This window comes from Vicugna pacos, chromosome 11 (assembly GCF_048564905.1).
Source record: "Vicugna pacos chromosome 11, VicPac4, whole genome shotgun sequence".
In the NCBI taxonomy this organism is placed as follows: Eukaryota; Metazoa; Chordata; class Mammalia; order Artiodactyla; family Camelidae; genus Vicugna; species Vicugna pacos.
In genome coordinates this window covers 52,709,163-52,733,416 of record NC_132997.1, presented here as the reverse complement: position 1 = coordinate 52,733,416, position 24,254 = coordinate 52,709,163, and the positions used below count along the sequence as shown (strand labels likewise).

The following is a 24,254-nucleotide window of genomic DNA, read 5'->3' as shown; positions in this document are numbered from 1 at the left end:
TGCATTAGGAGGCGAAGAAGGTGAGATTACTACAGATCTTCAAAGGGACAGAGCATTTACATGAAAGTGAAGGAGTAATAGTTAGAAAATGGCTTTGAGGAAAAGAGGACACTAACACCAGTGTACATTGAATGTCAGGGAATAAGCAACATACGTGTGAGCCATAGAGGAGTATTTTCCTGGAAGAGCCAGATTTCGGTTAAGCCAAGGAGGGAGGAAGGACTCTCAGTGCTGGATTGAGAAAAGAAGTTCTCATGGGGAATGGGGTTCCAGATAGCTATGACTAGGGGGAGGGGATCTCAGTTAGCTTTGCATTTGAATAATTGTGAGCTCTATTTATACCCAAGATGGTACAGGGGCTCCATTCCTACTGAGGTACTTGGAACTTCAGTCCAAATGTGCTGTGTACCTGCAAGGTTCCAGGCACTATGTCTGGGGTACAGAGTGAATAAGGATGCTCAATCTCTGCCCTGAGGAGCTCAGAATCTGTTGAAATAGATGGACACATAAACTTAGGTGCGTGGTAATGACTAAGTGTGATGATTTGAGAGCTCTGCACAAGGACACTTAGCCCAGCCCAGCCAGGAATTGGGGGTGGGAGTTCAGAGATAGCTTTTTTGGCTCTGATGATTGAATATGAATTAAGTCTTAGTAAAAGAAACAGGGAAGTGGGGTGGGCATCCAGGCAAAGGCACAGAAGAGCTGATAGAACAAGATCTGAGTATGGCCAACGATAAGTAGCTCTTGTTGTGGGGGTCTCCACTCTGAGGAAATCGGTGGTGAGAACATGGCAAGAGTCATATCTTAGAAGGCTTCATAGGCCTTGTTTTGCCAGCCATTGAAGGGTTTCAAGAAGGAGAGTGAAAAAGATACGCATCCACATAGGTAAACACCAGCAAGGGGAGGATGGATTTAAGGGGTTCCCTTGCTAAAGGCTGGCTTCTCTATTAGCAAGGAAATGAGAGGCAGATCCTAACAAAATTAAATAACAGCTTTCTATGTCTTCTGGAGGAAGAAGGGAGCAGGGCAAATTCCTCACCAGATTCTCAGCTTTGGGCTGCATTCAGCCAGTTATCTTTACTCTGCTCCTTCCTCATAGAGCCTAGCACCTTCATGGCTCCACCTTTTGGCTATTCAGAGCTGTCTATTTGGTACTCTACACGGTGTGGTCCTTTAATATCTATTTAAATTTGAGTCAGTGACCTTGATCTTCAGCTTTTGAATTTGTAAATAATATATTTTATTCTCTTCAGCATTAGAAATTTGAATAATGAATTCACATTTAGATGTGAATATCTGAGAGCCTCCTTTCATATTATTTTTATGTATTTTAGTGCTTAATAATGTTCTTTTAAAACTATATTCCTATTTTAAATGTTAGTAATATATGTCCATAAAATAGAGAAGCAAATGGAAGAAAATGAAAACCACTCATAATCACCTCTCAAGAGATAATTACTGCTAACATTTTGTTGTATAGACCTTTGAATTCACTGTGTGCTTGTGTGTATACATACTTTTTGAAACAGAAATTATCCCAATTTTATGAAAACATTACATCAACTACATCAGAGGAAACTGGTCTGGAAGAATCAATATTCAAGCATTGCTTCACATTTCCTAACAAATGGATATAAGATCCATTTCTTCTACTTCTTACTGAATTTTATACTGATGACTAGATTAAATACAGTAATTTGGCCACCTTTGAGTCAAAAAGGGTCTTTTGCATGTTTCCTCTTAGAATTTTGGCCTTGTGCCTATGTGCAGGTATGTTACAAAGGAATTTACCTAATTTATAAGACTTGACAATAATTTTCCATACAGTAGTGTTCTGGGCTTACTCTGTTGTTGAACATCTGTTGGTAATAAAAATGTCCCTGTACTATGTACAGCAGTATCATGTAATTTTGTGGTTTATTAACTAGACTGCAGGTTCCTAACTGCTTTCCTGCCTCAGCATATAGCTAAAATTTATTTCAAAGGGTTCCTTCCTTCCCCTACTACTAGTGATAGGCTACTGTGTGCCAAGCACTGTCCAAAATCTTAAGGATACAGAGATGGATAAACCATCACAGGATGTAAGTTAAAGCATTGTATATTTACATAAACTTATCTGTTAAAAAATTGACACTGAAACATCAATAGTTTGTGAAACACGATTATTTTCCTTTAAACTGTCAAGATTTAAAAATGTGCAATCAAAACAAATCTTATGAAATACAGAAATAAAACTTCCAGCATTTTCATTTGTCATAAAATGATTACATTTTGAATTGTCTTTCAAAAGATCTTGACACATCTATGGGTTTTAATAGCCCTTATTTATTGTGCTCTATGTGCCAGGCACTGCTAAACCATTTTGATTCATTTTTCCTAACTTTCTCAACCAATGAAGTAGGTTTTGTTATCCCCATTATGCATGAGAAACTGAGGTTCAGATTAAGAAATATGTTCAAAATCACAGAGCAAATGGTATAGATTTTCAAAGCCAGGCAAGATTTCAACCAATTTTTTTAAATGATTTTATGAGGAATTGGCTCCCAATTCTTTGCCTCAGTAGTTCTTCACAGGAAGTTTACCAATACTGCCATAGATCATTCAATAAACCACTTCCCTTCAACTGCTTGAATTAGTATATTGTCCAAATTATGCAAGACTAAGAGCCCCTGTATTTTCTAATAGAGGTCTACGTGGTTTGGAGACCTTTCTACAGGTCCCATGGCCGGTTTAGGTGCATGTCTGTGCCTTGAAAACAAATGACACATCTGTCTCCCACCAGCTATAAAACAAGCCTTATGTATTGTCTGTTGCTGATCCTAGCCTTGTTTCTCGCACCTGACACGGTGAATGCTCAGGGGATGTATGGTGAGTGAACTCGTGAATGAATGACTAGACCCGACTGAACTCTTATCCAGGCTTGTGAGTGCGGACGTCTCCTTTAAAGTGTCCACGTTTCCACAAAATAATCAAGAATACACGTCTCGCGCGTCGGTATGCGCACGGAACTTGCAAATGCCAGCAATCTAAAGTACTGAAGAGGCGTCACTCAAAAGCAGCTACAAATCTTCATCCATCAGGCCGGCGATAGCGAGAATCTGGCCAGTGGTTGAAAGAGAATAAGGTCAACCTTTGTAGGTCTTTCAGGTTCTACCCTTCAGCAGGTGTCTTCTAGTCCCCGCTCCGCTAGCAGTCAATTTACCGAGCTTTGCGGGTGTGAGTAGCAACGGCTTTGGAACTACCACGTGCAGCCCTGCCTCCCTGCAGCTTCCGCTTCCGTGGGATACGCTCTGCCGGAAGTGACGAAAGCTGGGCGGGCTAAAGGGGCTGGGCCACCTCTTCCTCTCCACGCGGTAGGCGAGACCGGTCGGCCTTTACAGCTTGTGCTGAGTGATGCCGGGGAAACTTCGTAGTGACGCGGATTTGGAGTCAAACACGGCCGTGGCGAAAGTGGAGATGCCGCGAAAGCAAAATGAGAAGGTACTGTCGAGGGCCCTGGAGCAAGGCCGGACGAGAGGCCAGGCGCTAAGAGGAGGGACCCGGGCTGGGTGCGCGTGACGCGCAGCGTGGACCCGGCTCGTCCGAAGACCTGCTTGGTTTCGGCCGAGGGGCCCCGGGAGTGGTTGGTGCTCACGGCTGGCTGTGGGCGAGCTGCGCAGAGGTCCGGGCGGGTCAGAACTGGGGAGCGGGTCTGGTGTCCCACGTGGTCCCTGAGTCTGGACGCTCCGCACCCGGCGCGCAGAGTAGAACAGTCACGGTTAGGCCTCACGTTTTGGCTCAGGCTCAGACCGAACTCCAGGCGTGAACATGAGCGGAGGGAATTGTAAGTTAAGTCAAGATAGGAACTAACGCTTCCGTCTAGACGGGCGAGACCGTAAACCATCCGAACACGTGGGAGGCGTCCGCAGTGACATTTTTTTACCCTAGTAGGGGAAGTACAGTTTGTTTTCCGGGAAGAGGCCCTTAGAAGATGAAGTAGTTAAATTCTTAGTGTTTATTGGCCACATTTCCCGTGGAAGTGTAAAGACATGTTGTAGTGCTAACTGTACACCATATTTTTTATATAGGCCGTCAGTGTGCGGTAGTCTTAAATTGCTTCAGTAGCTGACACTTTGCTGTAGCTTCCTTAGACAGCGCTTTAACTTGTGACTGAGTCTGTTTTGAAAAAAGGTCAATGAGAACAAGATTGTCCTTGAACTTGTGTTGTACACGACTTAGAACTTTCTTTCCTTGCTGCTTATGGGTCTTTTTGATATGGAGTTTCTACAGCAGCAATATTTTGGTGTTGTAGGAAGCCGAGATAGCAGACTTGTCCCCGCAGGGGAAGGAAGTGGTCCTGGTTTACCTGCCTTGCATTAGTCATCCTGTTCAGTTGCGGGATGCTGAAATTAAAAGGGACATAACCAAACTCCATTGCATTCCAGAGGAGACCACCGGTATTGGAAATCCACTCATTTGATGGGAACCAAGGAAAGAATTGAAGTCTTGGAGTGTGGGGAACCAGATTACTTTTCAGATGTCTAAAGGATGGGTCATATGGGAGAGATTACTGTTTATGATTTGAGAGCAGGGCCAGGCCTGAAGTTCCAAGGAGGCAGATTTCAGCTCAATGAATATAATAGTCTCCGTACTTCCGGAATTGGGCTGGGGCTCCGCTGGAGAGTTTGTCACATAGGCTGAGACACCTGTCCAGCTGTTTTCAGAAATACGAAAAATTGGAGAGGGTGACATTTCAAGTAGGAGCCAGCCTGTTTTGGTATGACATTTCACCCATTTCGTTTTCTTGTAACTTGTGCTCTTTGTTTTTTCCTTTCAGTTAGGTACATCTTTTTTACACACAGGGAGATTGTGGGCTTTTATAGCTTTTGGTTCATAGTGTCTTTATGTAAATTCATTTGTGTTTGTGAGATAGGCAAGGCAGATACTAACAAATCCCCGTTTTACCTGTAGAGGAATTCTAGCAGAGAAAGAAAAGAAATCTGCTTAACATCATCCATCTGTTGATATACATGGTCTTATTACTCTATAGAATTAAGTTGTTCTTGATCACTCTCTATAGTGTTTGTAGTTTAGAACATGTTGAAGCATCCCATGAGCCACTCCACGTCTCATGAAAATTTAATTTTACAACTTGTTCGACCAACATGAATTGAATAGTTACCAAGGGGTATTCTCTTCCAAGCTAATGAAATTATTGATACATACTTGTCTTCATATAGCCAAGAAATGGTACTTAGAAAACATGCTGTTTGATTTTTGCTTTATTGCAAGGTGAAAGTACATTTGTTGAAAAATACCACCAAATTGTGTTCTTTATAACTATATGATCTTGAAATAACCCAGAATTGATATATTATACAGATGTATCATGCTTTGTTCAATGTTTGTATTGTCTTTATTAATTTTTTAGAAAGGTAGAAAAGAGAAGCCAAAATCTACTAAGAGTGAAGAGGCAGCAGAAGAAAAGGAAGAAACAGTTTCCCCCAAAGCTAAAAAAGTTAAAAAGAAAGCAGGGCCTTCTGAGGCTGACATGAATTCTCCTAAATCCAAAAAGCCCCCCAAAAAAGAGGAGCCATCTCAAGATGACATTATTTCTCCTAAAACCAAAAGTGCGAAAAAATCAAAGGAGCCCTCTGAAGAGAGTGTTGTTTCTCCTAAAACCAAAAAAGTAGTAAAAGCCGAGGAGCCTTCTGAGGAAGAAATGGGGGCTCCAAAGCCCAAGAAGACGAAGAAAGAAAAGGAAATGAATGGAGAAATTGGAGAGAAAAGCCCCAAACTGAAGAATGGATTCCCTCATTCTGGACCTGACTCTAGCTCCAAGGAAGCTGCCAGTGAAGAAAGTAACAGTGAGTTAGAGCAGGTAAAGTTGTATTTTAATATGTAGAATGTATCTTTCAATGTTGTTTCAGATAAATAAGCATGTAATCGTTACAGGTATTATTTAATAATGGGAGGAAAATTGATGTATCAGCACTTCATGGGGAGGGAGTCCCTTGAACTGTAGGGTGAGACTTCATCTTAAAAATTGAAGTTTCAGAATGCCTTTTGTGCAACTGAGTTTAGGGAAAGTCCTCCGCATTTGATCTGCTTGTTTGCAAGTTGGAAATCAATAGGAGGGGTATAGTTATGCAAATATGCTCCAGCTTCCCTCTGAGGGGTTTCACCTAATCATGATTGAGTGGAACCACTGCAGAGATACTTGCTTGATTGCATACCGTCTTTTTTGTTTAGGCCGTTAACTAACTTGAATAGGATGCTTCAGTGTCCATTTGGAAGCTAATACTGTTAGTCTTTCAGAAACTCAATCAACAAAGAAAAATCCTAATTCCAGTAAATAATTTTCTGTTTGCTGTAGTTCTTGATCAACATTTAAAATTTTTTCCTGATTATAAAAAATATATACAACTATTTTTTTTATCAGATTAGGATTTTACTATATACAGTTTTGTATCTTGCCTTTTCCTATCTTGCCTATGTTTTTATGTAGGCATTTTCTCCACCTTTAAATTTTAAATATTTTTAATGGTTACATAATCCATTGTATAAATGTTTAGAAATTCATTTAATTATTCCTCTGTTGGGCATTCAGATTTTTTACTGTCAAATACTGCCAGTGAGATCACTTTGTCATAAATGTTTGTTCCTTATTTTCTGTGGATGTATATATGAGAGATGTTGCTGTGAGAAGGGGTTAATGACCAATTTAACAGCATATTGTTGGTTTGGCATGACTATGGAAAAGTTCTTAGTTGAGACTGAGTCTGCTTTCACTAGTCACTCATGGTATATATGTGCAGTATATATTTGATACAGATTTTTCTTTTGTTAGGGTTTTATAGGTTATTATGATAACATTTCCTTTTCAGATCTTGATTTACCTACCAAAATTTTTATGTCTTTTTGGTTATTTAGAATAGATGTTTTCGAATAGTTTCTCAGAATGCTTTCTGTATTTAATCTGTAGGGGTAAAATTATTGATTTCTTTCTGTGGCCCTTTGCTTGACAGGAAATACCTGTGGAGCAGAAAGAAGGAGCTTTCTCTAATTTTCCCATATCTGAAGAAACTATTAAACTTCTCAAAGGTAATATTCTTAGAAATATAATATTAGAACATAATTTTTGGAAGCACTCTGCTCTTTTTGTTGAGATGAACTGGGACGTGTTCTTATTGGAGGACAATATATGCAGCCATATAATGAAGTAATCTGTATATTCAGTATAGGATTCTACTAGTGATGTCCTTTGCGGCCTCTTAAATGAGTGATTAAATTCATTTGATAGAATATGTATATTCAAAAGTGCAATGACTGATAGTGCTGGTGCAATTAAACAGTTGATGCCTTGTTGGTACTTTCTTTTTTATCCTCTTCCACTTCTTAAGACATCTCTAGTCTAATGATACCAGTGAGACTCAACTCATCTTAGCAATGTGCCTGTGAACCAGGCAGGAAGTCACAGGTGTTCAGCTTCGGTGTATTCTGTCTGAATTAGGTGCAGTGCAGTTGAGAAACCAAAGCACCTGATTTTCAGGCTTATACTGGCTTATGGATGAGATTTTTGTGACAAGGGACTTAATCTCTTAAGATGATAAATATTTACTATAATTGGTGCTTTAAAGTTTATTGTTATTTTTTAGTCAAGCAGATTCTTCATTACCAGAATATATTTGAACTTGACTTTGTAGATGTTAACCAGAAGGTAGAATTTCATGATTCTGCAGGACCAGAAGCATGGGTATGCTTTGGTCCTCCAGTATGGCTGGGATTTTAGGAATTGCAGTGTCAGATAACATGGTTAATTTGTTCACAGCCCGTGGGGTGACCTTCCTGTTTCCTATACAAGCAAAGACGTTTCACCATGTCTATAGTGGGAAGGACTTGATTGCACAGGCGCGGACAGGAACTGGGAAGACATTCTCCTTTGCCATCCCTTTGATTGAAAAACTTCAGGGAGAACTGCAGGAACGGAAGAGAGGCCGTGCACCTCAGGTAAATATCTTTAACAGTACTTAGGGGCTCCAAATCTGCACAGGAAGAAACATTGCTTGCTTTTTTTTTGTTTTTAAATCTACTGAATGCCCATGGTGCTTAAAAATTAAATTTATTGTCTGATTTCTGGATATTTCTTCTGGATTTTGGATTCCATAAACCAGATTCTGAAGGCTTATTGAAAAAGCCAAGTTCCTTAATATGGGAAATTTTATCTGGCTGTACGTTTATAATAATAATTCTATTATTTTTCCACTTTTGAAAAAGTATTTTGAATATTTATATATATATAAAATATTAACAGAATATTCCAGTTTGTCACATTCTAGATAAATATAGCATCATTTATATGCCCTGTTATTTTTTTATTGGGTTCTCCTTAAAGCCTTTTTTTGGTATTTACTATAGATCTTTATCTGAAGGTAAATGAGGAAAATTCTCAGACTGATGACCGCAAACCCTACAATATTTAAAGGTTGTAATCTGTCCCATGGTTGTGATCATCTATATTATTACCGCTCATTTTATGTCTTTTAAACTCTTTGATGTCTGGGACTCACAGGTTTGATCACATCTCCATTTTTGCCTAAAATGGAGACAGCATTTTTAACAGAGATGCCAGAGTAGGAGGGACACTCAGAGGTGAAGAGGCCAAGCCCCATAATCAGGATGGTGCTCACTGAGCCCATTTCTGGAGAACCTGGTGTGTGACTAACCTTAACCTCATGGAAATGCTTGTGTTGTCACCTTGGCTTTGGGTTCTTGCACCTGACTTTCTGGCCTCAACCTCATTCATTTACTGGCCTTCTAGTGTCCATGCTCCTTCTTAGCTAGTTCATTTGTTTACTGCTGTATTTGTTTACCGTTATAACAGCAATAAACAAATGGGTTATCCTAGCAGCTGAAGTAGTGCCTGGCACATAGTGTAGGCTCAGTAAATATCTGTCGGATCAATGTATTAGGTTGTTCTTAAACAATATTTGTTTCATGCTGTTACCCTACTTGAGGATCTGTCATGGTTTCGTGTTGTGTGTCCTATTGGATCAAACAATGCAGACTGCCCCAGGATTCAAAGCCCCTTACCATGCTGGCCCTGCCTTCCTAGTCTGACTTCCATTTTACTTCAAATTCACTGTAGTATAGCTGTTCAGACTATGGGTTTTTACACACTGGCTACCCAAATTTAAATCCAGGATCTGCCTTTTGGTTTTAGAAATCTGTTGGCTGATATTGTAGGTATTATAATACAAGTGTACACTGCTGTTGTAGGTGAGTAACTTGTGAGAATTAACTAAAAATAATGTATATTAGGTGTAGGGGAGTAGCTCAGTGGTAGAGCACATGCTTAGCATGCACAAGATCCTGGGTTCATTCCCCGGTGCCTCCATTAAAAATAATAGACAAACAAACCTAATTTCCCCCTCACCCTCCCCAAAACAAAAACAAATAGTACCTCCATTTTAAAAAAGATTAAAAAATAATGCATATTAAGCATTTAGCAGATCCTGACATGTAATAAAAGCTCAAATATTAGCTGATGTAATCATCAGTACTCCTTGTTTAAGTTGTTCTTTTCGTAGAATGCTATTCTGAAGTACCAGAAGCTCCGTGAAACTTATCCCAATTCCTCCAGCCTGCTCTGTGCAACCTTCTGGAGCACCATAAATCTGGGCACTTACTTCTCTTATGATTGATAAGATCACGAGCTTTTCTTGTGAGTAGATTTGTAAGAAACTGTATTTCCTATTTTCATACATCATAGTATATTGCAAAGCATGTAATAGATGTTTTGAAAATAATTATTGGGATGAGTTGAACCTTCTGGGGCATTCCAAATTTGTAAAGAAAAAAATACTGCATAATACTTTGGATTCTGTTGTTACTTTTGCCTTTTCAGGTACTTGTTCTTGCACCTACAAGGGAGTTGGCAAGTCAAGTAAGCAGAGACTTCAGTGACATTACAAAAAAGTTGGCAGTGGCTTGTTTTTATGGTGGAACTCCCTATGGAGGACAAAGTAAGTAAATCCAAAAGTGAGGGAAGGAAAATGGCATTTTCTGTTGGATGCTCTGATTGAATTTCTTCTGACCTTGACATCTGGTGTCACCTATCTGATCTAGTCATTTATGGTGGTTTTCTTTTGTCATTGTTTAAAGATGGTCAAGCATATGGTCCTGCATGATGATGTTAAATGCTGTATGTAGTTCTTAGGCCTTTCGTATTGTCTATGTTTATCTAAAGGCTGCAATGATACCTTACTGAGCCCAGAAAGACAGAGTCAAGGAAGTAGAAAGTCAGAATTCAAGGTTATTCTTTTTATCTGTCATGGACTTTGGGTCTCTGCCTCTTTTTGCTGTAGGCAGGCTTGCTTTTTTCTGGTTCCAAGGGCCAAATGTTGCAGCTTCTGCTATAGCATTCCATTACTTCTCAGTTCAGTACCTTGAAGTTTTATTTTATAGATCAGATATGTAATTCAGGAAGAGATTTAAACATTTAAAAAGTCTTAACATTGGCACCCAAGGCTTGTAATTATTTCTTTTCAGCTTTGGTAGAACTAACATAGGCTTTAGCATTAGAAAGCCCTGGGTTTGAATCTAAACTCTGCTCACAGAGTAGCTGTGTCTTTTTTCAGATCCAGTTGCTTGATTTCTCTGTACTTTAGTTTGCTTATGTATAAAATAGGGTTACTAAACTCATCCTGCAGTGTTGTGTTGTGAGGATTAAATTGGATAAGCATGTAAAGTTCCTTGCAGTAGATACCTGGACTGCAATAGCAACTCAGTAAAAAGTTGCATCTTTACCATCTCATTCTAGTTACATTAAATCCATTTTTCTAAACATCTCTACACCTTCTTGGGATATTTGCGCTTCCATCTTGTCATTCTCCCTATGCCTGCTTACCTTATAGAAAGTTCCCATTTCTTTAAGGTTCTTATTTTCACTTTGTGAAATCTTGACACCTACTAGCCAAGGAAATCATTTCCTTCCCGGTGCTATCATCCCTCACTGGTGCGTTTTTCTGTTATGTCATGTAATACACTGATCTGTCACTTTTTACACGTTTTCCCCAGTAGGTCAGGGAGTGCCTTAAATGTCTTTATCTTCAGTACTTAACATATTACCTTGTACCTGTAGTTAATAAATATTTTAGAATAAAAAATATATCTAATTGGTATCCCAGATTAATAAAAGGACTTACAAATCCAGCATATCTTATCATTGGTGTTCTTTATAGTTGAACGCATGCGGAATGGGATTGATATCCTGGTTGGAACACCAGGTCGTATTAAGGACCACCTGCAGAATGGCAAGCTAAATCTCACCAATCTTAAGCATGTTGTCCTGGACGAAGTCGACCAGATGTTGGACATGGGTTTTGCTGACCAAGTGGAAGAGATTTTATGTGTAGCATACAAGAAAGGTAAACTCCACATTCAAGACTGGCATAAGGGGTTTTGGAGGAAGTGTGATTAAGTGGTCTTCTAAGAGTTAAATGAAGTCTTAGGAAATTGGCAGGTGACTTTATTCAGGAAAACTTAAATCTAAAAACATTTTCCATGATTTGCACATAATTACAATAGGGAAAATATGAGAAAGTAAAAGAAACCAATTTGGTATATTTTGCTTTTGGTATATTTCTTCCCGAATTTGAGCTATTGTGTTTATGTGTGTGTTAACTATAATCTTACTATACATATAAAACTCCTTACTGTACATATATGAACTATTTGTGCCATGATTTAACCCATCTACATATTTTAATTCTTACATGATATAAATCTGCTTGCAGACATTTTTATGTGGACAGCTTTCTTCAAACCTCAATGTTCGGAATTAGTTCTTAAGGATAGGTTTCTAGAAGTGAAATTACTGAGTTGAAAGATATAAATAGTTCATGTTCTTCAGTATACATTGTCAGGTTGCTCTCCAAAAGGGTTCTATCAGTTATGTTGCTATTTGAAAAATACGAAAATGCAATGGTATTCTAAGAGCAACCCCCTCTTCAAAAGAAAGGGGAGGTTGGGGAGTTATTTTTAGTACCTGACCTCAAAGGATGAATAGACTAGAGTTTTAACCTCAAAATACTGAGGAAATGCTAGGGACTATAGATGAGTATAGAATCTGTTTTGGTGTTTATTATAGGTTACTTACTTAGTGATTTAAATTGGTTAGTTACTGGGCTTGATTGGTGTTTTCCAGTTAGTAGGTCTCATAAAAGACAGATTTCCTTTGTGGTTCATGAAGGCCAAGGGTTAGAAAGCAAAATAACTTTAAAGTACTTTAGGTATCTCAAGGATCCTTTACATAAATTCTTTAGGCAGTATTTCTTTGTCCATTGGGAACATCGATGTCTTTCATTTTTGTGTCCTCAATGCTTGACTTGGCCTCAAGTATTTCCTATAGAATGTTGATGGACCCTGGAAGGATTGGATGAGGTGGAATTCTGTATAGACTTGTTTGACTTATTCATACTGATCTTTTTTTCCCTCAAAGATTCAGAAGACAATCCCCAAACATTGCTTTTTTCTGCAACTTGTCCTCATTGGGTGTTTAATGTTGCTAAGAAATACATGAAATCTACGTATGAACAGGTGGACCTTATTGGTAAAAAGACTCAGAAAACGGCAATAACTGTGGAGGTAAGTGATTCATTCTGTTACTGAAATTAGTAATAAATTATATGTAATTTTTTTCCTATCTGATAATACTAAGACTGGCAAATACAAACTCCTTTTCCATATAAACACTAAGTCCATGTGAAAAGCCAGGTGAAGTTATATTTCTATTTGAGTTGTATATAGTATCTTTGTTTTCTAAATTTTATCATCTCGTAGCCTGATTGTAGAATCTTTTGGAACCTAAATCTGTCTGAATTATGTAAACAGAAAGAAATTACACCTAGAGTTTATACACTAGAGTGCACCAGAGAATCCTAGTGTATGGAAGCCATTTTCATCTTAGGGTTCAGTACCTAGATGAGTTCAGTTCACCCAAGGAATAGACCTGGATGGAAACTGACTGCATTTTTAAGTGGATGAAAGGCCAAAACACATAGTCATTTCTCATGTCAGTTATTTTGGTTTCCTGTTTTCCAATCTAGAGAATGGCATTTCTTTTCCTACATTTTCCTGGTTAGGTCAGAAAATCAATAAAGAAGCCCAGTGCTCTTCAGAAAAAGAGGAAAGGCTGTCTGCTTTAATGGTTGGTTTTTTTCCTCTAAACAGTGGTGGCAGTAGTCTGTTCTAGTTAGGCTTAAACAGTGGCTTCTAGTATCATTAGGGTTGATCAGGTGATTTTAGGTTCCAGTTGGGCTTTACTAAATAGATCTTTTTTCCTCTCTTTTATAAGCATCTGGCCATCAAGTGCCACTGGACTCAAAGGGCTGCAGTTATCGGGGATGTGATCCGAGTGTATAGTGGTTATCAAGGGCGCACTATCATCTTCTGTGAAACCAAGAAAGAAGCCCAGGAGTTGTCACAGAATGCGGCCGTAAGGCAGGTAGGTCGTTCTCCTCCCTTGCCTTTAGGGAGAAAGCATCTTTCAGTTAATAGTGAGGATATACATCTTAGAGCTCACCTAATCTGCCCATCTCATCTCACAGATGAAGAAAGGGTGGCTCAAACCCAAGGTTACCCTGACAAAGTGTTTGATCACTCTTATCTGGTGTTCTTTATCTTGTAAGTATAGTTGGGTACAGTTGATTTAATGACCAAGGATTGGAAATAAGTCTTGAAGCTTGTCCATGTAAGGCACATGTTTTCCCCTTTGTACTACTTTTATCAGAAATAACACCAAAATATGAATATCTTTACAGGCCTAACTAGTGATTTAAAAAGTACCTGTCTTCCTGATTATTTCTTTGGCAGGATGCCCAATCATTACATGGAGACATTCCACAGAAGCAAAGAGAAATCACTCTGAAGGGTTTTAGAAATGGTGATTTTGGAGTTTTGGTGGCGACCAATGTCGCTGCGCGTGGGCTAGACATCCCTGAGGTTGATCTGGTTGTACAAAGTTGTCCACCAAAGGTAAGTGTTTTATATTTAGATTTTATTTGGCTGTTTCTTTTAGGTGCTAAAACAAATTGGAAGTTGTATCACTTTTTTTCGTGTGATTAGTAATAGCTTTCTTTTTGGTGCTGTGATGCTAAGGGTGATTTTTTTTCAAAAAATGAACCTGCATGAGCCCATACCCCGCTCCTAGAACTGACAGTTGAGTGGAAGTGTAGTCAGTGGCCAGAGGTTGGAAAGACAGGTTCTGGTTAGAGGGGAGTCCTGAAAGGCTTCATGGAGGTAGTGCAGTTTTGAACTGGACTTTGAAGATGGATAAGACTTAGGTGGAGAGGGGTGGGAGGTAGATGAACTCATGAGCTAGAGGATAGAGAAGGGAGAAAAACGCCTGTAGTTAACAGCCTCTGGTTAAAACTGGCTGGGTTTGTGGGTGATGGGAACCTCCCAGGGAGGGCCCTGAGGCAAAGTTATGTAGTGTGGACAGTGCTTCAGTTATGTAAAAGTTGACTTGAAGGAACTTGTTCCCATCACTTCAGGCATGAAGACCCCATAACCTCCCCTAAATCTTGCAAATCCCTCAGGATTAAAGGTTGTTTACAGTGACGGAAAAATACATTACCATTTCTTAAAAAGGAAGTCCCATAAGTGTGTGACATAGACATTGTTTAAATAAGCCTGTAGACCTGTGCTGTCCAATATGATAGCTACATGCTGCTGTTCAGCACTTGAAAGGTACTAGTCTGAATTGACCTGTGCTCTGTAAGTATAAAATACACATTGGATTTTTAAAAATTTCTAACTTTCTTTAAGCATAGTGGATTTTAGAGACATGGAAAAAGAATGTAAAAGATCTCATTGATAACTTGTTTTGTATAGGTAGTATATTGAAATGATAAAGCTTCTGGATATATTGGGTTAAATAAAATAATACTAAAATTAATGTAACTTTTTCAAAAACTTTTAGTGTGATAGAAATGTGAAGCTAGAAATTTGGCTGTTAAAATTATGATTCTATTGGATAGCACTGTTTAGACAGTGCTTTTTGCAGATTTGCCCTCAGGATAAGGATCATTATCCTAGAGTTTTAAAAAATTGTCAGTTTATTTTAATTTTGACTTTAATTGACCTGCTAAGGAACCTACACACACACACACACACACACCCTGATGTATAACCATTACACTTACCTCTTTATCTCTCTTTGTTGTTCAGTGTCACTGATGTATATTTTACTTCATAGGATGTGGAGTCCTACATTCATCGTTCTGGGCGAACAGGTAGAGCTGGAAGGACCGGGATTTGCATCTGCTTTTATCAGCACAAGGAAGAATATCAGTTAGCACAAGTGGAGCAAAAAGCGGTAAAACTATTTTCTTAGCCTTCAGTAAATGTTGAGTTCTAAAGTCAGTCTTTGGTCTCTTTATTCAATTTTTATTAACTTCGAATGATTTCTGTTTCTACCATGTGGCCATGACCAAAACTTGTTAGATTCGCGCTTTATATATTGCCCCATAATACAAAGCTGATTTTGAAATAGCTTTGCATTTGAAAGCAGTGGTTTTGTTTTCATACTTCTAATGACAAGGGATCTTTATGTTTGAAAGATAGTCTTCAGACAATGATATAATATGAGGACACCAGAAATATTTAAGTGTAGATTAAAGGAATTGCTCAAAAACCAAAAGGATGAGAATATGTCAAAAGGATAAATTTTTAAATAGGAATTTTGTAAGGAAATTCTCTTCCCTGGGAGGTGGAGCTTAGTGACTCCACCCCTTCAGGGGATTGCCCTTAGTGACTTGCTTGTAAAGAGCAGAGAGGGTCAGGGTGAGGACTTCACAGTGCAGAAAACAGGCGAAGGCTACCTGGCCAGGTGATTGTGGTTGACATCAGTTATAAGCTTGTGTCCCTGATACGATATAACGAGATAGGCATTCATCTCTGGTCATCTTCTCCCAAACCCATAGTCCTAGTCTGAGTGTGTGAAAATTGATGTTCCTAAATTGAGGGACTTTCTACAGAGTAAATACCTGACATGCACATCTTAAAACTGTCAAGGTCATGAAAAACAAGGAAATAAATTGCCACAGATTAGCGGAGACTAAGGCATGATGACTAAACGTAATGTGGTATCCTAGGTGAAATATCAACAGAAGAATGGTATTACTAGAAAAACTGTAGTGAAATTAGAATGAACTCTGGGGTTCAGTTAATAGTAATGTAGCAGTGTTGTTTCTTAGTTGTGACAAATGTACCAAAGTAATAACATTAGGGAAACCCAGGGCAGGTGTATGGGAACTCTGTACTGTCTTTGCAACTTTTCTATAAATCTAAGTCCTTTTTAGATAAAAAGTTTATCTTTTAAATAAGTAATAAATATGCCTGGTAAATAATTTAAAATTGGGGGACTGCTAATATTAATGGAAACAATTGATGGTCATGTTGTACATTAAATTATGGTTCATTTTCTTGTAGGGGATTAAGTTTAAACGGATAGGCGTTCCTTCTGCAACAGAGATAATAAAAGCTTCCAGCAAAGATGCCATCAGGTTTGTTCCCTACCACTGCTGTGGTCTATTTGATGCTTGGTCTGTTTACAACAAATCTTTGTGCAATAATGAGATTTGGCCTTTTCAAACTTATATTCTTTATTCATTGTTTTAAAAAATGTATAACCTGATTGTTGAAAAAATAATGTGCTGAAGTAAAATTTTGTAAAATAAAAATTTTCATTTTTACTCATCTTGGCCCAATCCTATTCACCAGAGTTTGATTTTGTCTTGGGCATTTTAAGTAACTATCATATATGTTGTAAGAAAAAGGTAAATATCTATGATTAGATTAACTGACAGTGTTTGTCATGAGAGGTCCTGCTGGTGTGGGGGCAAGAAGATTATTTATTGTGTGCAGTTGTCCTACAAGTTGAAGGGTATTTAGCTGTTTAGCATCCCTGGCTGTGCAGTGTATTCCTAGGGGTGGGTGGAGTTGGCATTAAGAAAACTGAAAAGGTCCCAAATGTTTTCCAAATGTCTCCTCATGGTGAGCTACATGCTCTACTTAAGAACCAGTCTGAACATCATTTCTAGAGTGCTTTCCATAAATGCTATTATAAATAAGTGAAATGCTTATTTAAAAATAGAGTTCCTGATCAAAAGAAATGCTAAATATTAGCATATTAATAGCTTCAGAAAGTTCTGCAAATGAAGAGTTTAACTCAGCATTTTTCAAGTTTATTTTTGCATGGCATGCTTTTCTTTAAGTATCCTGCAGACAGGGTTTCTTATGATGCCAGTTAAGAAAATTTGGGGTTAGATGGCCAGGAAGGAGAAAAGAGGCACAGAGGCTGATGGTCTATGAGAGAAGGCCTCTAGAGGGGCAGCCCTGCCAGAAGAGGCAAGTTCCTCCTTTTCTTGAATGATCTCTTTCAGCTTTGAGATGTGACATTTATTATCACCTAGATAATAGTGACTCCCTAACAAATGTATAATCTTATAAAGGTCTGTATCATTTTTAACCTAGTTTGAGAGTCTTTTTCTTTTATTTCAGAATGAAAATAGCTGTAGTATTTTCTGATTCTAAATGTTATCACATGCTTGCTGTAAAAGTTCATGTATTGACATCATTTTTAATGGCAGTATGGCATTTCATTATATCTCTTTCATGGTTTACTTAACCAGTCCATATTGATGCACATTTTAAAATTGCGCTCTTTCTATAGCACTGTGATGAACATCTTCATATTTGTCTTATTATTTCCTTAGGATTAAAAAAAATTTTAGTTTGATAGTAAATTACAATTAGATACAATTAAAGGAATGGATTTATTACTACAGAATTGTGGTGATTTTATATACTGCATCAAAATGCTGTTAGACATATGAAAGATTTGGTTTGAAAGTTATTGGTTTATCCTGAGATGCTGTTGTCTTGAAAGTGACATCTGTCCACTGTCCTTTCTCCTAACAAATATACTGTCAATCAAACCATAGGCTTTTGGATTCTGTGCCTCCCACTGCCATTGGTCACTTCAAGCAGTCAGCTGAGAAACTGATAGAGGAGAAAGGGGCGGTGGAAGCCCTGGCGGCAGCCCTGGCCCATATTTCAGGTGCCACGTCAGTAGACCAGCGCTCCTTGATCAACTCAGACGTGGTAAGGGTCCCTGTCAAATTTCTGAAAGTGTTCCATTTAAACTTCCCAATTGTTTTAACTTTTGTGTGAAGGTTGAGATATGTATATATATATATATAAATCCATAGAGACAGAAAGTAGATTAGTGGTTGCAGTGTCTCAGTGGAAGAGGGAATGGCAGTGACTACTGATGGGAATGTGGGGGATTTTGGGGGGATGGGGGAATAATGATGTTCTGGAATTTTAGATAGTGGTGATGGTTGCATATCTTGTGAATATACTAAAACCTCCTGAATTGTATACCTTAAAATGGTGAATTTTATTGTATGTGAATTGTATGTCATTTTTTTAATCCTAAAAACAAAAACAAAAACAAGCCAACCATGTGAACACATAAATCCATGTGATACATTTAGCCAGCCTACCTAGAAACTTAAGGTAATACTCTTTTTCCTTCTTTCTTTCTTTCTTCCTCCCTTCCTTCCTTCCTTCTTTTCTTTCTTTCCCTTCTTTCTTTGGTGGTGGTGGTGGTTGTTATTAATGAAGTTTTTGAGATGTTAGGTTCACATGAAGTTGTGAGAGTTAATACAGAGAGATTCCTTATACACTTTGCCAGTTTCCCCCAGTGGTAACATTTTGCAAAAGTATAATATCACAACCTGGATACCAGCAGTAGCACAAACCACCAATCTTATTCAGAGTTCCCCACTTTTACTTTTCCAAGGTGGGGGATGCTATGCTTTTAGGAAGAACTGTCCCAGAAATATTTTAGAAACATGAGGACAAGTGTTTATTAATTATGTTTGTTTTTGAGGCTTTCATTTTGTTTCCTTTCTTCCATAGGGTTTTGTGACTATGATCTTGCGGTGCTCAATTGAAATGCCAAACATTAGTTATGCTTGGAAAGAACTTAAAGAACAGCTGGGTGAGGATATTGATTCCAAAGTGAAGGGAATGGTTTTTCTCAAAGGAAAGCAGGTAAGGCTGGGGCCTCTGTTGTGACCTCGCTTTGATTCAGTGGCTTCACGCTGGCAGTAAAACACCGCGTGGTAGCTTCTCCCTATTCTAGGGGATGCTGCGTATTTTCACTCTCTATATAGTCTTCTCTGTGTGGTGTCATCCAGGACCCTCAGTCGCTACTCAGTCGCTGACAACTACCACATCTGAATCTCTAGCCCAAACCATCACATGAGGTGCCAGACTTCAAGGTCCAGCTGCTTCCCTGACATTTCCACCCAGATGGGGTTTACTATACAACTTAAAACAAACTTACTCAAAATTAAATTCAAAATTTTAAATCTTGCCTTCCAAACATGGTGTTCTTCTTTCTGGCTCCTGCTCTCAGTTAATGGCGTAGACTAGCAGAGCAAATCTCAAACATTTTGGCTTTGTGACCCCTTTACATTCTTAACAAATGTTGGGGGACACTGAAAAGCTTTTGTTTATGTGGGTTATATCTATTGATATTTACTGTATTAGAAATTAGACTGGAACTCTATATCATGTTCCATTAGTCATCAGAGCAATAATATCATCACATGTAATATAGTGTCTGGGAAACTCCTCTCTACCCTTATAAGAGTGAAAAGGACAGAGGGCATTTTAGTATTATCATGAAAATATTTTGACTTTGTGGAACCTCCAAAAGATCCACAGGGTTCCAGGGTGTGCATGGACTATATACTTGGAGAACTACTGGCCTTGAGAACCAAATCAGGTGTATCTTTAACTCATTGCATGTCTAACCATGTTGTTTACCTCTTTAGCAATTCCATGTAATCTATGAAATAGTCCCAACTTTCACATGGAGGGTAAGGTTCTTCATATGAGCTGGCTCCTGTCCTCCTTACCACCAATACCCTCCACTCCAACAGTGCCAAGTATATCTTGCTTTCTTTCCTCCTAACTGTATTCACAATCCACTGTTTATATGTAATATTTCTTATCTTCACAGTCTCCTTTATGACTTGGCCTAGACTTAATCTTTCTGAAACTTTCCCTGGCTGAATGGCAGGGGTGGAGGTACCTCCTCCTGTACTTCAGAGTTCTTAGGGTGTAGCTTTATTAATGTAAATTTTACCTTTCTGTGCTTGTTTACTGACTGAGCCTCAAGAACATTATGACCGAGTCAAAGGCAAAAACTGTTCTCTAGTCGTCTCTATACTGCAGTGAGTGCCTAGTATTGAATACTTCGTAAATATTTGAATGAAGAGTCCCACAAAAGGCAAAATCCGTTAGTACCTGATGCTACCTGTGGTTATAATTGGGTAAATTGTTGGGTGGAAGGGATGTTCCTCAAAATGTTTAAATTAAAGACAGTCGGGGGAGAGGAGTGCCTGTGTCAGTTGCAGGGGGAGTTTGATTATTTTTGTTTAGACCAAGAAATGGGAGGACTTTTTAATTGGAGATGATGGCCCTGCTTATTATCAAAGATGGTGACCTATAAAGTATTTAATTAAAATAAAAACTTCATAGGAGGCTGAATCATGAAAAATGAGAAAATTAACAATAGAAGATCATTTATTTTTCTGCCTTTAATTAGGTCATCCTGAGTGATAGTTCACTCTTTTTGATGGAAGGCAGTGTATTTTAATGGTTTTAGGCCTTAGGTTTTGGAGCCACATTGATCAGATTTTTAAAACCTGCTCTTACCAGCTGTAGGGCCTTAGACAAGTGAGTCAGCTTCTCCAAGACTGTTTCCTCAGCTATAAAACGTAGCTATAAAAGCACAATGTGATAGCCAAGAATGATCTTTAGTCAGTTACAAATAGTTTTGAGTCTCTCTCTCTCTCTTTTTTTTTTCATTACTTGGCTTTTTGCTGTTCTGCTTTGGGGAGGTATAATGTGTTGGCTTTGGTCTAAATTTCATCTAAAATTGACACCTGGTTTGTTTGTTTGTTTTCCCACATAATACCTGATCTTTTGGAGTATCACTTAAGGGGCATTTTATAATAATTCTTGTCAAAGTTTGGATTAACTTGAATTTTTTTTTATTTCTAGGGTGTTTGCTTTGATATCCCTACTGCAGCGGTAACCGAAGTACAGGTATTTTTTTCTCTTGGAGTTTGAAGTTAACATATCTAAATTATAAAATGTTTACTAATTAAAACAGAACAATAGAAAGGGTAACAACAGCTCTAGTCCCTTTGCTAAAGACAATTAAGAATTTAAGTTTAGTATTTTTTTTCTTCTAGCCTTTTTATTCTAATATTTTTCTTATTCAGCCTGCCTGTTTTCCTGTCTACAGCATTGTGAACAATATCCAGCTTTTTTCCCCCATTTATGTTATATGAGGTTTATATAGACATTTTTAATTGCTGTATCTTCATTCAGTACTGCTTTGAGAAACGTGTTTACATGTAGTACATTTATATGTCTTACTACCTGACACCTGTGGATACCTTGTAGTTATTGAATTGAATAAATGATGAGGATGCTTCTCATAGTGAAGCTTATTTTTGACCAGTGACCTTTTAAGCACTTGGGTTATCAATCTGATTTTTCTTTAAAAAGGAAGCAAAAATGTTGTTCTTCTCATGCCTTTTTAAACCAAATTCAGTAAAAATTAAGTCAAAGCAGGTAAAAACACAACCATCTCTCAACAGGAAAAATGGCATGACTCAAGGCGCTGGCAGCTCTCTGTGGCCACGGAGCAACCGGAGCTAGAAGGTCCACGGGAAGGATATCGAGGCTTCAGGGGACAGCGGGAAGGCAATCGAGGTTCCTGGGGACAGCGGGGAGGAAACAGAAACTTCAGAGGTCAGCGATCAGGAGGTGGCAACAGAAGTAACAGATTCCAAAACAAAGGCCAGAAGCGGAGTTACAGTAAAGCATTTGGACACTAATTTGAAGTAGAGGATTTATATGGCAAAAACAGCTATGTTTGGCAACATGGAACTGAACAATATTTTTCATACAAAGTTAAAAGCACATTGTATTTCATTCCTGACCACTGGCCCGTTCCCCATCTCTTCAAGAGAGACAAGTTTCATCTAAATTATATTTCATCTGATGATTGTCATTTATTACTTTATCGCTACTTCTGTTTTTGGTTTTCTTAAGAAAAGGTGTATGAAATCATTACATATCTTAACGCATTGTCTGTAGATTACAAGACGAAATCAAGCATGTATCTGCTGATACTTTTAAGTTGACCTGTCTTTATAGTTAGAAGTGTCTCTTAATAGTGTCCTTCCCTAAATACCATGGGGAATGCAAGTTTCTGGAGAAACACTTTGAGCACTCAAAGCTTTTGTTCTGTAATTGGTATTCCTTAGCTACTTGGCTAACAGTTACTCCTGTGGTTCTATAATGTGTCTTCTGAGAATTAATACTGAGCAATGTTTTGAAGCAAGATTCAGACTTAGCTGGAATACAACAGTTTATGCCCATGTATGTTCTAGATTAGAGGATGGTGATACATTTGATAGGAAATATTACATAGATTAGCCATTATTATGAGCATTTTGATACATTTTTAACTTCTCAATATAAGGTGATTCATACTTCAGTGAATTCGTCACAGATTTATATGTATATATTTTAATAGGAAGCAAGTGTTTTTAAGGAATTCCAAGTGTATAGGATGGCCCTATGACTTTCTTCATAAGTAAGGAGGCTGGATAAATGGTGCTTGATGATAATATACTCCACTTTCTATTGGAAGATTAAGATTTACCAAGAATGAGCTAAGGGAGTAAGGGGCAGAGATTTGCATTGCTGAAGAGTCAAAAAAAAAACCCCACTGAAAGTATTTAACACGTGCAAAAAGTAAGCATTCATATCTATAGAGAGCAAAGGCCAAAGTGTCTGATAAAGCATTCTTTTAATGGTGAAAACATAATGGGTCATTAATGTTTCTAGAGTTTCAATTTCTAAGAGGCAAGCTAGGGTTTTTAGGTAAAATCGTCCAATTTAGTTTCTCAAAGGCCTAGTTCCTATAGCCACAGTATAGGATCTCTTTATTAGACTGCTACTCTGTTGAAAGGGTGTAACTACTTAGAGAACTCCTTTTAAGACATACTCTATATGTTTCTTTTTAAGTTGTTTCTTTGAGGGAACTAAAGAACTTAATGTAGCCCCTGGTCAGGTATTGTTCTGAGGTCTTAAATATTTCTCTGGGAAACTTTGTGTGCTGTCTAGGAGCTTAAACGTAGCATTGTCTTGCCTTAATTCCTAGAAATTCTGAATTTGGAATCTTAGGAAATAAACTACGATAGAGGAGTTCAAATGTGTGGCCTGTCTTGTTTTCATTTAATTATTTTGAACAACTGGAATCTTTCTAGGCCCCGGTTTCCCTACCTGGATCTTTATATCCAATTGCTTCTTACTCAGGCACTTTTGTAGTAACAGGCTCAGAGAGGCAACTCAGATCCTTGGTTCTTGAGGTAGTATCCTTTTTCTATTTGGACTTCAGTTCTGTCCTTGAATCCTGACTGCATGTTTCTCTGTTCTCAAATTCTGTTGGCTTTTATTCCTTGATCCTCTTGTCAGTTGTATTAGTTGACCGCCCCATGGCTTCCCATCAAGCCAGAGGGGTTTAAGGGGAAGTTTCTGATGACAGTTTGTACCATGTGGATCACATTTTATTTGATTCTGGTTTTGCTTAAATAACAAAACATTTCAATTTGGCTAGGAATGGGTACTTGATATCAAGTAGATTAAAAGGACAAGGTACCTGTCCTTTAGGAAGGGATAATTAAAACCTTAATGTGGATTAGCTTAAAGAAAAATAATCAGGCATAATTCAAGAGTATGGAGGAAGATTAATAGGAACTTCACTTTACACATCTTAATTTTAAGGAAAACATGGCTGTTTCAATAAATGAAGCTAAAATTTCTCCTAGATCCCAGAATTCAAACCCTATTTATAAAAGTATCATTCAGCTACTATATGGTTTAAATGGGCTTATTGGGCTATGTTGTCATTTTTACTATTTTCTACAGAGAAAATATTTTCCAATTTATGTATCAAACAACTCAGTGAACTTTAAAAATACAACCAGTTTTTATGTTGGAACTATCTGTGCAGCAGTTTCTTTACAGTTGTACACAAAGTGTTTTTACGAAAAAGTTGAGTTAATGTATAAAAATACAGCTTTATGCCATAATAAAGATATTAATACTAA

The 24,254-nt window shown here is 38.0% G+C and overlaps 1 protein-coding gene across 1 annotated transcript; it reads left to right on the top strand.

Moving 5' to 3' along the window:
- The first annotated feature begins 3,321 nt into the window (after nucleotides 1–3,321).
- Nucleotides 3,322–24,254, top strand: DDX21 (DExD-box helicase 21). The gene is made up of 15 exons (XM_006212936.4): nucleotides 3,322–3,480; nucleotides 5,411–5,860; nucleotides 7,008–7,083; nucleotides 7,811–7,989; nucleotides 9,887–10,004; nucleotides 11,223–11,408; nucleotides 12,482–12,627; nucleotides 13,337–13,486; nucleotides 13,855–14,016; nucleotides 15,239–15,358; nucleotides 16,474–16,547; nucleotides 17,988–18,147; nucleotides 18,970–19,104; nucleotides 21,127–21,171; nucleotides 21,732–24,254. The coding sequence occupies exons 1-15, from the start codon at nucleotides 3,394–3,396 to the stop codon at nucleotides 21,969–21,971; spliced, it is 2,328 nt and encodes a 775-aa protein (XP_006212998.1). The 5' UTR covers nucleotides 3,322–3,393; the 3' UTR covers nucleotides 21,972–24,254.

Bases quoted from the DNA above. Each gene is read 5' to 3' on its own strand.
- DDX21 (XM_006212936.4), top strand. From the start codon at position 3,394: ATGCCGGGGAAACTTCGTAGTGACGCGGATTTGGAGTCAAACACGGCC. The intron at 3,481-5,410 runs GTACTGTCGAGG...TTAATTTTTTAG, and splicing joins CGCGAAAGCAAAATGAGAAG to AAAGGTAGAAAAGAGAAGCC. The intron at 15,359-16,473 runs GTAAAACTATTT...ATTTTCTTGTAG, and splicing joins CACAAGTGGAGCAAAAAGCG to GGGATTAAGTTTAAACGGAT.